This window comes from Solea senegalensis, linkage group LG12, assembly GCF_019176455.1.
Source record: "Solea senegalensis isolate Sse05_10M linkage group LG12, IFAPA_SoseM_1, whole genome shotgun sequence".
Taxonomy (NCBI): domain Eukaryota; kingdom Metazoa; phylum Chordata; class Actinopteri; order Pleuronectiformes; family Soleidae; genus Solea; species Solea senegalensis.
Genome location: NC_058032.1, coordinates 13,696,189 through 13,712,533, shown reverse-complemented (window position 1 = coordinate 13,712,533; position 16,345 = coordinate 13,696,189). Strand labels below are relative to the sequence as shown.

The following is a 16,345-nucleotide window of genomic DNA, read 5'->3' as shown; positions in this document are numbered from 1 at the left end:
AGAGTAATTGGAATAGGATCAGATCAGCACAGCACACTTCTGTATGCTTTATCACAGCAGTGACACATTGTGACTGAAGCAGTGATTAGCCTGTAATAGTTTAAAGCCATTTAAAGCACATTCATTAGCAGTGGGTCTCGGGATACAATACAGAATACTGTAAAAGTACAAAGTATAAAAACTGAAACATATACACAAAGGTCTTGCTTGCATATACTTACATACTAGCACATTTTCTTTTTGTTTATTTGTACCTTGTGTGCAGTCAAAATACATTCAGGTTTTGGGATTAGGCAAATTGGACACTCTAAATTGACATGGGAGTGAATGGTTGCTTGTCTCTATGTGGTCCTGTGGATTGGCATCAGGAATGCATTTTGTCCCAGCATCGTAGTGTTTATCTGTTATTACCTGTTAACAGACTTTTGCAGGAGGACTCTTCAGGACCAGTAGTCCATTTGGGGACCAAAACCTGGTCCTAATGATGCTCTGGTAAGCCTGTACTATTCATAAAAAGCTGGTGTTTACGAACAAGAAGGAATTGCTGTAAGTTTTAAGTAAATAAAATGTGCTTTGACCCATTCTCATCTGTGGCAGTGCAAATATTTACAAATACAATGCCAAGACTCTAGATTTGAACTGTGAACTTCAGTGACTACAAAGGCATGAGTGTCCTTTTCTTGTGGTTACTACATACTGTAAGGTGCCTCTTTGGGGTCTGGGGCTCAGGTCAGTTCTTCATGGCATTCAGACTGCCCTGAAATCCTTGCAGCATTGTGGCATCTTCTCCTCCCAGGACCTGTTAGCCATTACACATTAATTAAAACAAATTGTGGAGAATACCCTGACATGCATTACTTTCCTTAATGTGAAACAACTGTGACATTGTCATGTGTCACAGAGGTGAGCAAGCAACATTTCAGAAACATCCAACAATATTTACTAAATTACACAGTAATAGGAACCAGAGATACCATTGCATAATCCCAGTCTGGATCACTTCTTCATTGGGCAAACATTTTTATCCAATCTGACAAAAACATCATCTTGAGGCCAAACGTCTTGGCATAATCAATAAAGAGACACAACGTATGAAAATTAATAAACAGGGTAAAATTCTCAGACACTTGGAATAAATTTATTAAGCCAGTCAAATACAAAAGTTTCACATGTGCTTTTGCCAACAGCAAAAAAGGGGAATCTTCAAGGTACAGTTTTGCTAACAGCTCGTGTTGGGGCTCACCTATCAGAATGTTACCTGTAATTAGTTTCAATTGGTTTTCTAAATTTATTTAGACACATTTTGAACCCCTGTATCAGAACACATTGCTTTTTAAGGAAATCTTAATGGGTCTTCATTTGAGGAAGTGGCTGGATTTGAGACTTCAAATGTATCCCTTTAAACACTGTCACTATCTAGCTCCCGTGTGTGCTCTTACCCTAACACTCTGTCCACACAGAGAAAAGCCAGACAACATGGTGGAAGGTGCTTTCTGAAAAACTGGATCCATAGCCTTGAGGTACTTGTGCAAATATTTATCTTGTTTAAGCAGTATTTATGATTTCCATTTCTTAAACTAAATTAGTTGAAGTTGGCAAACTCTCCTGCCTAAAGGGTTTCATTCTGTAACCTAGACGCTGTGTGCAGGGACTAAAGCATGGGTAACAATACAGAGAGTAGCAAAATGAGAATGAGCGATCAAATCAAATGTGGTAAAGTACAAGTGTTGTGTTTAATGAGATTAGGTCCATTGTCATGGAGAAAAAAAAGGTTATGTATGTATTGTGCATTGTGTATTGTGTCCGATACAAACATACAATGTTAATAGCTACAATATATTGGGATTACACTAACATAGAAAGAACAGCATTACTAAAGACAATGATTTACACTTAGTCAATGCAACTATCAAAACAGTTATAAATAAATTATCAATAATCACAATCATGTTTTTTGGTATGATAAAATCAAAATGAATTTCCCCCAAATTTTCGTATTTCAACAACCACTTTTGAACAGTTACACATATGGGACAGTTCTATAACATTGATGGTACTGGAGAGATTTTCATAAATCATTTTAACATTCACATTAAATTTTCTGATTTAATGTACCTATATAATCATTCAGCATTGGAATAAGTATGTATAGTCTTAGTCATATTGGGGAATGGCTTCCTATGTAACAAACTAAGTGTCAAGTTGTTACATATTTGCAGAGAGACGATCACAATTATTCAACCTATTTAACAAATGACTTCAGATCCTGAAAAAAAAAAAATAATAATCTAAATAAAATTTCATTCAGAATAGCGAAGTGTTTCACAAATAGCCTTATAAAACGCTGGTATAAACAACATTACAATTGGATATCTACAGTTCAGTAGGAAAATTATAGATCAAATCACACCTTGTCAACTCAAAGACAAACTGGTTTCATGCTACTACCCAGACTTGTTTAGGTGGGTACGGTGATGCTTTAGTGCTTTCCAGGGTCAATGTTTTGTCTCTCCCGTTTTCCAAATCCTCCTCCTCCTCCTCCTCCTCCACCACCACCACCTCCACCTGCTGCTGCAGCTGCCGCTGCTGCTGCAGTGGCTGCTGCTGCTGTTGCTGCAGCAGACTGATCTACAGGTACAGACAGAACAAAGACTATGATATTACAGTCAATTTCTAAGCTCATTCATGCTTTTTAAATTGGAGCCTTTGTAAATGCAACAAATCCTATGAAAATACCAAAATCAAAATAACTTTGCCCAGTTCGGTGTTGTCAGTGTAGTCACAAACTGAAAATCTGGCACATCATTGTACAGAGTAACTAGGGATGGCCATTGTTACAATTAAATGAATGCACCCATAAACGCAAGCTAATTGATTACGTTCAAACATCTTTCCATATTCCTTTAATTTAGTTGACCGAGTGCAGTTGAAAACAGTATTTTGGCTGCTGTGTATGATAAAATTTCACTAGATGTTTGAATGATTGCTGTTTTCATCTTCAAAGATAAAAGATCACATGCACTTATAAGCATCAAACCAAATCTTGAGGCGTAACAAAGCATTTAAAGAGCATACAGTCTGTCTGGGTGTTGAGTGTGTGTGTGTGTGTGTGTGTGTGTGTGTGTGTGTGTGTGTGTGTGTGTGTTCAGCAGCATGTAAGAGCAGCATCGCCCTTCAACAACACACAGGCTTCATACAGTGGGACTATTCTTAACAATGCAAGTCCACAATTGCCATTTTTCCATCACGGTAAAGTTCGGTTGATATAGTATGGTACGTTTGGAGCGATAAAGCCCTAGGTGAGGTTTGTATTTTAACTGAGATTAGTATTTTCTTGGTAGGCAGGGTGTGGGCTGCGTCCGCGAGATACATAGCATGACATTATACCGAAGTGACGATGGCGAAAATGAAATTGAATGCGTCAAAACGGACAACAACACAATGGAAACCAATGGAGGGCATCTGGCAGCTTTTTTTCCTGCACGGTTTGTGGGCGTTTGTCTCAAAAAGACGTCAAGCTTTGTATGAAACCACCTAGACCAGGGGTGTTAAACTCAATTACAGAGGGGGCTGAAAACTGTCGAGGGCCAGATGAGATGATGGCCAGGGTCAAATAACAAAAAACTCACAACAGATGATTTTCCGTCCGTCTTGCCTGTATTTCAGTAGAACAGCACATACAGGCCTGTGGTCACATGTATGTTCTCTACTTAAAAATTGGCTGTACTCAATAATTTTACTAGATGTGTACAGCTAAAAGAGAGGGGGCCCAAATAGAAATGTGTGCTCTGTGTCTTCAAAATACACATTTAATTTGTTTACTTATTTTACTGGCAAGGTAACTTGATCAAGAGTGATTGATAAGTGTGGTACTAATCAGTGAGTCAGTGGAGAGAGAAGAAAAAAGCAGGAAAGACATTATTTCGCGGGCCGAATGCAGCTGCATGGTTGGCCCTCGAGTTTGACATCTGTGACCTAGACTGTGCCGTACTATTTTACTCTGGTACCCCAATGAAGAGAGCCAAATATAGAACAGTACACCAGTGTTTGAGCAGTAAAACTGTACACACTAAGAATGAAATATTATACTTAGTTGGCTGTACTATACCTGCATTCTCTGGTGGTGGTCTTGAACTTTCCCCAACTGCTCTGGCCCCTCTGGGCTGTGGGAATGATGACTGCCAAGGAAAACCCTGAACAAAGAGGAAGCACAACCTTAGTTTAAAAAAACACTAAACATCCTTATGTATCATAACCCACAGCTCTTGACTTTGCTGTACCCTACCAAATGTATTGAATGAAAACGTGGCTAAACTGAGCTGCAGTTAGACCCCCCAGTTCCTCTGATGTGTAAGAGAGGAGTACAAGTAAGAGAAAAGAGCCTTATTTCCTCAGTGACCAAGAGTCACTCCAGAGACAGAGACAAAGGGGCCTCAGAGGACCCTTACCGGGGTAACAGGCTGGAAGTCTCGTACAGGGGGCGGTGCTGCTGTGGCTGTGGCGCCTGCTGCATTGGGCATCCGGGGAGTGAAGTGTATGGGCCAGCCCTCAAGGCCCTGCGGTCCCACCTGCACAAAGGGACCACAGTAGGGAGGACTCAACGGGCCGTTCACTGAGCCTGACGTGGGGTCTGAAGTACGTCTTTCCTGCTGCTGCCCCTACGAGTGATCATAAGTACACACGTGATCCCCGTGATCAGTGAACGATTGCTACTCTGACCTGGCATGGGCCACTGCTGACCTACGACCCCCACCGCCACCGCCTCACACTGAGGAGTGTAAATGTTCCACCTGCTGATCCCAATGCACTGAAACATGCTTGCTGGAGTGAGGCTCTTGTCCTAGAGTACTGATTTCTCCACTAAGAAATATACAGTCAACTTAAGTGACTGCTCTGTCACAAGGGGGTGCTAGACTACAGGGCTTACTACAACCCATCCCAAAGGCTTCAAAAGCAGCTTTCAGTAAATACCCAGGCCTTAAATGAATGACCAAAACGCACAAACACTGCACCTATCCAGTCTGACACCTCAATTTATTTGTACATATGTACATGTCTGCAATACTACCAGGCTCAGACCTGAGCTGCAGCCAGTACCTGTTTATGATGCATCTGCAGCCTCTCCAGCTTACACCTCTCAGTGCGTTCTCTCTGACACTCATTCTGTGCCTGATGAAGCTGAAAAACACACATATGACAACGTTAAACAAGAACTTACTTACAAGTTTCAATGCGAGGCACAACAACTAACGCTTCATGATTATGTATACACATCTTACCTGATTGGTCAAATTAGTAATCTGACCCTGGAGTCGCTCAACTTGTCGCCTCAGATCCTCTTTTTCCTCATTCATTCGCTCTCTGTCACTCCTCTCTTTCCTGAAGTCTTCTTCAAAGATCTTCACCTGAAGTACAAAACAGCAGTTGTGTATGCCAGTGTGTGTGTGTGTGTACAGTATATGGGCATGTGTGTTATTTGTTGCATTTCTAACCTGTTCTTTAAGTACAGCAATTTGAGTGAGCAATTCCTGCTTCTTCAAATTATTGGCAGCATCTGCAAAGTTGCCCTGACCAGGTGGTTGTTGAGAGGATGAAGGAGAGTGCAGGTTTAAGGCTTCCTCTAAAGCCTGACGTAAGACAGAACATGTATCGACTATCAGGAAGTACAGAAGAGAATAAATATAAAGAAATATCTTTGTCCTCGGTCACGCAGTTTCTCTTCTCTTCTCTTCTGAACTCACCCTATTGAGGCGCTGGATCTCCTTCTCCTGGTACTCCCTCTGTTTGCTGAGGGGAAGCAGCTGATCCTGCAGGTAGCGAATCTTCTGCTTTAGCTCAGTGGTCTCAGAGTTGAGACACTCCTTTTCCCCCTAAAACACATAACACCTTTCATTAACTATTTTGTGGTGTGTCTATTTCTTCCATTGGGAATCTTGGCTTTGTATGTTTGTAATGATTTCTCCTTTCCAGTGGCCCAGTACACTCACCTGTACATTTTCAATCTTGGATTTGGCAAGTAGCAGCTTCTTGTCATAGTCACGCTGCCTCTGCTCTCGCTCTGCCTCCAGCTCGAGCACAGTTTTCTGGGACTCAGCTAGTCGTTGTCTGAGATCTGTGATCTGAGACACCAGACAAACCATTGAGTTGACAGTGACACCATTTGTAAAAGTACAGTTCTCATAGGAATAAACCAAAATAAAAAACAACAATGATTCAGTGGAAACAACTCTCTGGTAAAGACAAACATCAGCTGATGCATATGTTAAAGCCCAAGTCCTTTTTATGCTATTTGTTATAAAACATAGTATGGAAAAGCTTGCAATAGCAGACCACACTATAGCAATGCCAGAGATACGTCCCACCACCACTTTTCTGCTCTCCTCAAAACACACAGAACACACATTGCAGATGAAGAGTTGAGGAGAGATCACCAAGGACAGCTTTGTTGATACAGAAATCATCATCATCATCATCTGTTTAATCCAAAGTAAATGATTGGTTGTGTTAATCTCCCCTGAAACAACTGTTATTGATGGCACTTACAGGACACAAAGAGGATTTCAACAAATAAGATAAAAAGTGCTTTACAAATTCAAAACCTCTACTATGAACTTGAACTAAAGCTTCAATATACTCCATGAAAAAATTAGTGTTTACAAAACATAAACCAAGCCACAGCAACAAGGACATATTTTCAAAACACACTTCTGTTTGTGTAAAATATGAACAAACCGAGTGACGCAAATTGATCTATCTAGGGTTCTGTGGTTTAAACCCCAGGTTGCATGGTGTCCCCATCCCAACAGAGTGAATGCAGATTTGGTAATGATTGTGGGTGAGAACAAGCGTAGGTGTGTGAGTCTAAGAGTGTGTACATTGTGTCTCTGCTGCCCTCTGACTGCACCACAGCAGGAAGTCAGTGGGTACCGAGGATGTGAGGGGAATTCTTAGTGAAGTGTGACGGGCCTTGTGGTTTAGTTCGTTGAGATAGGGAACGATTGCAAGATTGCACCTTTTTCCACTGGACAAGCAGACAACACACGTACACATACATACTTCACTGCCAACTGATGCCCCGAAACATCCGTGGCCTGTGTTCCTTTAAGATATTTCCAAATTACAAAATCCTTCCCATCTGTCATTTCACATGGATTATTAATAAAAAAAATGATAAAAACGATAATTCTAAGGCTGGTTTTATCTGTATGATTTTCAATCCTGTTTGCCTTCAAAATGCTATGGCTTAATACATCGTTGTTTGGGAAACAAAAACTCTTAAAATATGGTAGTGGTCAGTTTTATGAGCTCTCCTTTATCCTCCTATTTACCGCTTTATTTCTATTTTTGATTTGTTCTGCTCTGCATGTCTGCATCTTTGCTCAATGACAAACTTGAATATAGGAAATAGGGAATCTTGAATATACAAATGTAAACAATTTCAAAAGCTGCCTCTAGTATAAATGAAAGTAACACCCAGCTATTTGAAGTAATATCCCTTTAGTAAAGAGGAGACACAGTTACTACCCTGGACAACTGCAGAAACTGTATTTAGAAACTGTAATTAGTTTGGTGGAAGACAAAGATCATTTTGACCCAATTAAACAGATAAAGCACATAGATTATGTATAAAAGGAGCAAGGACAGTTTAAGCTGGACTTGGAATAGGTACATACATTCAAAATAAAATGTAAATATGAGAAGAATCATTAAATCAATCAATCAATCAAGCTTTCATACAATGGAGAGGAGTTTAGGAGAGAATTAGGTATTACTTCTCTTTTGGCAGCTCTAAATCAGTCAAGGACACATCTGGTTCTTCCCACACTATTCATAAAAGCTGTAAAGTCATTACTGTACCTTCTGTTCAAACTGTGACTTCATGGAGTTCCACTGAATGTCCCACTGCTTGTTCACCTCCAGTACCTGTAAGCAGCACCAGAAAGTGAAACAAATGACACTCAACATATAGGAAACTAAATACACACAGACTTTCCCCTATGGCAAAAGAGGATGAGCAGTAAAAGCAAAAGAGACTCACATCCTTTCTCTGCTTCTCCAAAAGCTTGATCTTCTTTTCATACACCTCAACATCACAAGGTTTAGTTGGGGTTTTCTCTGCAGATTTTCCACTCTGGGGGCAACAACAAAATATTCCTTAATCCACGACATTTTCCCATTACACACTACTTTTCAAGTGTCAAGTCACAAATTCAATTTATCATAATTTGTTTTTATACAAGACAAATAAAGTTTAAATTAAAACAAGATTTATTCACATGAAACAGAGTTTTAATATGCTTGTCTTCACTAGAGTAAAAGTAATATTTAATAACTACCTTCTGTGGTGTGGTGGCCTCCATCTTAGGTCGTACAGCTGCTGATTCTTCCTTCACTGGCTCCTCTTTGGCCTCTGGAGCTTCGGTATCAGATGTTGCGGCAGATGACGCTGTTGCTGCTGCTGCTGCTGCTGCTGTCACTGCTGCTCCTCCTGTGACAAGCTCCTTGAGTTTCTGGTTCTCCTGTCTGAAGCAGCAAGAAAAAGAAAACGATAGTTCACATCAACAATGTCCCTTCCCAGTGTAGGCTGAAGTTTGGGTACAGCCTAGAGGATGCACTTTGGGAAGAACCTACAATACCCACTTGGCCCAGAGAGCATTTGAGTAACACCAATCAAAAGTAAAAGTAAGGGTATCAGTATGGTCATCAGCATCTGAGATAAAATAATCAAACCCTGATTCATGCTATAACCAAAAGAAAACTACATTCTCTTAGGAATACATACAGATCTTATTGATATGTAACAGCTTACTTACAATAGTCTGCTTCAGCAGAAGCAACAAGTCAAATTAAAAAAGAATGTGAAACATTACCTCAGCTGCTCCAAGTCTCGATTCCTAATATGATGGTCCTCTTCCATTTTCTTTCGCAGCTCATTGTTCTCCTGTCTGAGCTGCTCACAGAGAGTCTATAAAACAAATGAACATATTAACCTTATAATACAGACCTGCACATCGCAGGGAGAAATCACCATTAAAAACATATATTTATAATACAACATTTATAAAAAAAGGAAAAGTGTTGATATAAAGTTTGAAACAAATAATATATTGTGGACCAGTGTTGTGGTGAAACAAAAAAAAAACAGAATAAAATCTATTACACTGCAAACAAATCATCATGTTCCCTCTTCACAGGCTATAAATAAAAGTTGTTGTTTTTTTAAAAGGAAAGGAAGTGTGATGGAATGATTTGGATTTCTTTTTCTTTCACTTTTGTATAAAACTGTGTTGCATACCTGTAGGAGGGACGTCCTCTGTTCATTCTTTTGGACCTTAGAGGAAAGATGGTGAAATTCCACAGCCATGCGGCCGAGGTGAGCCAACAGCTGATTCGGGTTGGACTCCTCTGCGAATATGCTGAAGGAGCTCTCTAGTCTCTTAAGCTGGCTCGCAAGCTCGATGTTCTCCTGTGGCAGGACAGGGATTACTCCTGCCACTGACCCAGCCTAGAGGTAGCCACACAGGTAAACTGTCAGTGCTTCCGCTCCAGCTGACTCAGAGGCTGAGGTAACTTAGACAGCTACTTCAAGCAGCACAAGAACGAAAGAGCACAACAATGAAGAGTCAACCTCTTACGACTTCTAGGAATAGGAGTTACTGACTTATCTGAAAAGTCAAACCAGTTTGTCCAGCTGTATTTAAATTTAGTTATTTTCTCTCGGTGTGTGACAATGGGTTACTTTTGAATTCCCTGTGGTAGTCTATCATCTATTAAATATACCAAACAACCACATCTTAAGACAAGTGACAGGTTTTTAACTTTGACAAACCATGAAGATAAAAATAATAATTCAAATAATAATCATTGAAAGTTAAAAATAACTTTTAGATGACATTATAGATGGTTAAGAATATTGTTACTGTTGTTCTTGTTGTGATTAACCCATGTATTTGGAATCTGTATCACATTGGGCAAAAATTATTATGTGACTAGGCAGTTAGTTCTCACAATTATGTCCTTTTCACACAATCCCTAGAATGTAGTCTGTGAATGAATCAGCTGTGTAATTCTATTCAGTAATAATCCTGGACTTTCCCATGGTTGACTCAGGCTGGAGCTACCAGTATTGAGTTTGTCGATGAGTCACCGCACCATGAATAACTTCTTACAATTTGACAAATAGCAAAAAAGAGGAAAGGTTGAATTTAGTCTAAATAAATCAGACAAATTAATTACTTTGTTTCTGGTACATACTATCAAGGGATCTGGAGTCTTCTTCTCCATATTCACAACTTCATACTCTGCTAGGGCCTCCTGTAAAAGACCAAAAGATAAGTGGTGCCAGAGTATATACAGTGTCTACACAATTATAAATCCAATAAACTCATAAGAGCAAAGTAAACATTTCGTTAACAGGTGCCAAATGTCAAATGATATGCCCTTTTAAGCATCTAAAAAAGTATTTAAAGATGTCTTTGCCACAAACAAAACCTCTAATATGAGGCGAAGTTTACTTACATTGGGCTTTTCAGATTGCAGTGTCTTCCCTATACAGCTAGTATGTTCTTCCTTCGGCTCTGCAGTGGTATGTAAACAGGGTTTACCTGCAACAAGCCATATCACTTACAGTAAGTAAGTTACAGTAAGTAGTGAAATGTGCTTGAGGTTAACAACTGTATACAAAGATTAATAAGAAATATGTCTGCAAGATGACAGCTTTACAATCAACTCTGTTAAACCTACTTTGTGTGTCGATCTGGACGGGTCCTCCTGTACACAGACTTGCAGCGAAGCTAGAGGACTTGAGGGCTTCGTTATCTCGAACAAGTTCCTCCACTCGCTGTCGAAGTCTTGATGCCTCTGACTGAGACTCTTCCAGCAAATCGCCTGCAAGTTTCAGAGAAATGTCTTTTATGTCCACACTAGTTTCTGATTGACCCGTTTTCTTCGGCTAAGACTACTAAAGTTTGAAACATTAACATGAGCAATCATCAAATAAAAGTGAGAGTTGGAAATTACTTGCAAGCTGCAAGCCCTGAGGTAAGTAAGAACATTCTTACAACTGGCATGTCAGCTTGTCCACAGATGAGCAATGAACCTCAACAGGTTTTACAAGATTCCACTTCAATTACTGTACAATACATTCCCTCTTGCATTTGCGTGTACTTTCACATTAAAATTAATACATGGGTAACCTATCATATAATGACACATGAGCTACTATATGGCTCCAATAACACTAATGCTGCTACACAGTGAAGGCCAGTGTTTTCAGTTAGAGATTACACAAACTACAACAAGGAAATGTATGTTCTCATATAGAAAAATACATCTGTAGTGTTACACACTACAGATGTGCAATGCTAAAGAGAACCTCTGCTTCCTTTAGGAATTTACCTAAGCTCTTAAGTCCCTTCATCCGCTCCCTCAGGATGCTGTTCTCCTCCAGCAGCTGTCGATAGCTGACTCCCCCTCCGGCCTCATCTCTGGCCTTCATCTCACTCCCACCTGGATCATAGATGCGGTAAGGACCTTTACCTTCCATCGCCGTCTCTCACTTCCTAGACATGGTCATCTTAACTGTGGAGAGAAAACACAAAAAGTGTCAATTTTAACTTCATTTTAAAACTCCAAAGAAGAGCAATGTATGTAAAAGTATAAGGTGTAATCTAAAATCCAAGAGCAACCAGCATTAGATACTGTAGATACATCAGCCAGCTGTACAGAAGCATGACTGCACAATATAAAGAAAAATACCTTTTTCCTTATAGTAACGCATTACAAAATCCCTTAAAACCACATTTCACACAGTAGAAACACCACCACACGTGAATACAGCTAGTAATGTTGCTAGACAGCAGAATAAATAAATATATCCAAATGTAGACACATCACTGTCAGTGCTGCCTTAGCTAACACTTTCTACCTGGCTACCTGCTGGACTATGGCTGAAGCCCGGTGAGGTCAATAAAGAGGCACCGACAGCTCTGTCAGGACAAAAGCAGGGACACCACCAGCACCACAGTGCTGCTACACTGTTACTGAAACATATGGCAACAATGTGCTAACGCTTGTGAGAGCTACATCTGACAACTGCAACAACGATCATATCAGAGAGCGCAGGGAAAAGAGACAAAAGCTGGAGAAAGAGAAGTGAATGTGAGCTGGATCCTGCCACCATATATCTGCCCTACACACGAGACTCAAACACAGCACAATCCAGCTAATGATAGCTACCTTGATTGGCTGAAGAAGGCTAATATTAGTTTTCGCTGTTGTCATGCAAATTGCTAGCAACATCCTCGTTAGCTGTCGGCTAGCTAACACTAAAATGACAGTGCGGTAGAAGACGCCGTCAGGTCGTCCCGTTAACCCGCTAAAGATACTTTTTATCCGCGCGGTTAATGAGCCCAGAAACCCAGTTAAACGACAAACCGAAGAACAAAGAGGTGTCTCTAGGCTGGGTACCTTTCTGCTCGCAGTGGCCTCTTGTCTTTGATTGCCAGACTATTGCGGAAGTGACCTGGGAAATTCCACCTCGCGACGTTTGACGTATACAGCGATATGATTGACAGCCCCGCGGACCAATCAGGGCGCAGCTGTGTGTCAGCGGGACACTCGCTGCAACCAGTCAGTGTAATGTAAACACAGGAGCGAGCGATTCACGCTTCTTTGTGTGCTACTGATTTAACCTAAATTATTATTTAAGTCATTTTTATCTGTATTGCACCAAATCCCAATATATTATCTCAAGGCATTTTACATAGTAAGGCCAAGGCTTTACAGTAATAAAGACATAAGGAGAGACTCAGCTAAATGAGCAAACACATTTTTAAATGTAATAGCCAATAAACATTCCCCGAAAACTATGCAAAACCATCGAACGAACAGATGTAGGAAGTCGTTCCTGCCACAGGCCGTATCTCACTACAATAGCCATGTAAATTCAATTCAATTCAACAACTTTATTTATCCTACAACAAAACAACAACACAACAACAACACATACAGCAACTACTCTGTCAGTACCGCAAATTCATAATACTTCCCTACCATTTTGTACCAGTAGAGTTTTACAGTTTGCAGTTATACTACATATTTATTATTTATTATCGTTGTAGTTTGCTGTCTACCTTACAACGATTGCTAGTGGTTTTATTACACTGTGATTACTTTCTAACTTTTCCAGTTACAATATAGTTTGCCTCATTCAAAAATTAAAATGAAGAGCTTCCACTGCACCAACATTCACATATATCTGAAAAGTCAACATATACATACCTATAGTATATAGTGTTATATTCCTTTGCGTGTCATGTCATCATTTGATAAGTCAGTAATTTTCATAGCCACAAACTCATATAACGGCATCACTCAAGTGAGTAAAACAGAGCTGTCAAAAATAAATAAATACGTGAGTGAACTGACATTTCCTTTTAATTCTTGAAAAACCACCCCCCTCAATTGTGGGATGAACATGAACATTTTTACTGAATGACTTTTCGCTTCATTGATAAATTTTGAGAAGGGGCTGTTGGGGGTTTCTGTGATTGCATCACATCATTTCCTTGGAAAAGGAAGGCAGTGAGATCTGGTTCACGTTACACTGAGCCTTTGAAGTGCACACTATAAACTAACTATCTTTAACATTTAGATGTAGACAAGATGTATATTGTTTATAATATCATTAGGACTGCAACAAAACACCATTTTCTCAGTTAACCAAATCTTTTTGTCTGTAAAAAAAAAAGAAGTATCTTGGAATTGAAGGACTTTACTGAACAAAGTCCTTAATTTTCTATCAATGTACTAATTGAATAATTAACTAATCATTGTAGATCTAACTGTGATATCTCAATATCACTTCAGATTATTGTCTGTGATCTATGGGGTGGAATGTTCCTTGTGTGAACAGTGGAAGACACGTATAACATGATCCATTCAAAATATTTATTATACTAGCTCCGTTTCACCTGTATTAAACATTAATTTTACCTAATAAATGTGTCCCATAAATAAAATACACACCATTATATCACATGTATTTTATGAGACACATTTGGTAGGTTAACATGAATGCTGTGTCTCTTACTGTACAGTCATTATTGCAGCATGTTTGACTAAACTGTCAGAAATGTACTGCAGGCCCAAACACATCAATCAGACGTCACTGATTTAGAACAATGGTGACATCTTGTGGGAATTAACAAACAGGTGATATGTGACCATATTTCCTCTTCAGACACTCACAAAGAATATTCCTCAATCAAATGGAAAAAAAAAAACCCCAAATACGTCGATGAAGTAATTCAACAACTGTGTAAACTGTGAACAGGATTAGATTGACTCACACCAGGGTTGGGAGTCCTGACTAAGTGCTTAGTTTTTATGACTGGTCAGAATTATTAGTTAACGTTTCAAAATGGCTCAGAGGAGACACTAATTAAAACACCCTGTGTCATGAGTTTCAGAGCAACATCCTCAGAGTCTTATAATGGAGCAACTGAGTTTAGTCAGGAAACAACCGTGTACAACCACTGAACATGATGTCAAACCTATTCAGAATCGAACGTCTGTTTTTCTATTTATGTAACACTGATACTAGTTTCTGCAATACAAAAAATGATATTGAACTACTTTTGCCTCCCACCAGACACCTTGACCTTGTTTATTAGTTTCCATGTATGGAGGTTAATGTTTGCTAAAACAATAATCACACTCTGTTTATTGATACAGCTTGTTAGAACTAAAGCATGAGCCTGGAGATACAGAAAATGTCACCAATCGTTTAAATTCTGCAGGGCAGAAAATTATACGCATAATTTTGCTCCTTTTGTAAGCATTTACCATATTACACAAAGACAGGAGAGGGCAAACATCAGGCTTGAAGCCCACTGTGTTAAGTATGAACTCCATCCTGCTGGGACACAACAAAAATCAGCAGCTTATAGATGTTAACTCTGTGTTACTTAGACCAAAATGTCCCAGTGTTGGCTTCTGGTAAAACCTCTTATCACATACAAAAACATTTGGCCAAGATGGGACCGCCATCACACTGTGCCTCCATTTTAACTCTAACATGCTCTTTGTAGCACTCGTTTAAAACAGCAAATAAAAATCTGTGTCAAATATATCACAATGATATGAATACTTTTAAACAATTCAAGCACTACATTTGTGTTGTCTTAGAAACATTTTATTCTACACATTGATTTGGTAACACGTCAGTAGAATTAGCTTTGTCTTTATCTTATTACATTTCTTTAAGAATATTCTGAATTTTTTAAAAAAAAGAAACTTTAGAACAGTAATTGTCTATTATTAGTAAGGTAATAAGCTTTTGCCTTCTGTAACTGTTAGTTAGAGTTAGTTGGCATTTTTTTCCAGCATATCAACCAGAAAAATTTTTTTTCACTATCCCTAAATCCCATCTTATCTTTTCCGAAGAACATAATATGATTTTACCATGCTATAAATTTACAGGAGACAGTGCCACATATAATGAGAACTCATCTTAATTATGCTACTACGCCTCAAATGTTAAAACAAATAAACAACAACTTACCCACATTCAGCTTGTGTCAGAGAGGCACTTTTTAAGGAAACTGGTGAATCGGGGGGAAGCAATTTCACTGAGAGACTCGGGGAATTCCCATAACCCAGTAAAATGGCCTGCACTGTGAGTTCAGGCTGAACAGAACCTGGTGTGTGTCCAGCTGCACGGTGCCTTTGCAAGTAACACAAAACATGGAAATACAATTTGACAACAATTTGTTGTTACAGTATATTTGTGCGTTATAATTTTAATCTGCAGTGCATACTCCACACTGCACACATCAATGCATGTCAACAGAGCTGACTGCTTATATGACAGCCAGAGCTGATGTGCAAAGTTCCCCTAAAGTAAAACAACTTGTATAAACAGTGTAGTATATGCATGACCACATTTATGATCCACCATGATCATGCAGAAGTAAAAAAAAGAAAGGACTTGCAGTAACAGCCAATAAATGCAACAGCTTTGAAATACGTGATCTACACTATCTAGTTCACGCTGTACAAATTGTTCTGAACAACGCCACAGAACAAAGTTCCCCCTGCACTCGAAAGGGAAATTCAATGTTTTGACACCACTGCATTTTACCACTGTCCTATTGAAGTAATCTCTTCATCTTTTATAATTATCAGCAAATGGAGCAATTTTAGTTTGGGTGTGCCAATAAAACCAGAGTGTGACTGACTGCTGCAGACTCTATTTGCTGCTTGGATTTTGGCGTAGTGCAGGGGATTTCCTCGCCACATACGTTTGTTTTTTTCTTCTTTCCTCTTTTAACTCAAAGATGGC

The 16,345-nt window shown here is 39.3% G+C and overlaps 1 protein-coding gene across 6 annotated transcripts; it reads right to left on the bottom strand.

The window, feature by feature from the left end:
* Positions 1-85: 85 nt before the first annotated feature.
* Positions 86-15,602, bottom strand: tnip1 (TNFAIP3 interacting protein 1). Of its 6 annotated transcripts, none has more exons than XM_044040124.1 (18): positions 12,469-12,547; positions 11,398-11,580; positions 10,744-10,887; positions 10,519-10,604; positions 10,237-10,314; positions 9,296-9,505; positions 8,871-8,965; positions 8,337-8,523; positions 8,039-8,131; positions 7,858-7,923; positions 5,988-6,119; positions 5,742-5,870; positions 5,493-5,627; positions 5,280-5,405; positions 5,098-5,178; positions 4,449-4,658; positions 4,109-4,193; positions 86-799 (listed from the first exon to the last, which is right to left on the bottom strand). In XM_044040124.1, exons 2-18 carry the CDS (start codon positions 11,543-11,545, stop codon positions 726-728), a joined length of 2,079 nt encoding a protein of 692 aa, XP_043896059.1. In that variant the 5' UTR covers positions 11,546-11,580; positions 12,469-12,547; the 3' UTR covers positions 86-725. The 6 variants fall into 6 exon arrangements, with proteins under 6 accessions (XP_043896059.1, XP_043896057.1, XP_043896056.1 ...); XM_044040122.1 differs by lacking the exons at positions 86-799; positions 12,469-12,547 and adding exons at positions 1,123-2,628; positions 15,566-15,602; XM_044040121.1 differs by lacking the exon at positions 86-799 and adding an exon at positions 1,123-2,628.
* Positions 15,603-16,345: the final 743 nt, after the last annotated feature.

Coding starts and splice junctions, on each gene's coding strand:
- tnip1 (XM_044040122.1), bottom strand. CDS start 11,545: ATGGAAGGTAAAGGTCCTTACCGCATCTATGATCCAGGTGGGAGTGAG. Junction 8,132..8,336: donor AGGCCACCACACCACAGAAG/GTAGTTATTAAA, acceptor TGTTGCCCCCAG/AGTGGAAAATCTGCAGAGAA. Junction 5,406..5,492: donor TTGCTGTACTTAAAGAACAG/GTTAGAAATGCA, acceptor TTTGTACTTCAG/GTGAAGATCTTTGAAGAAGA.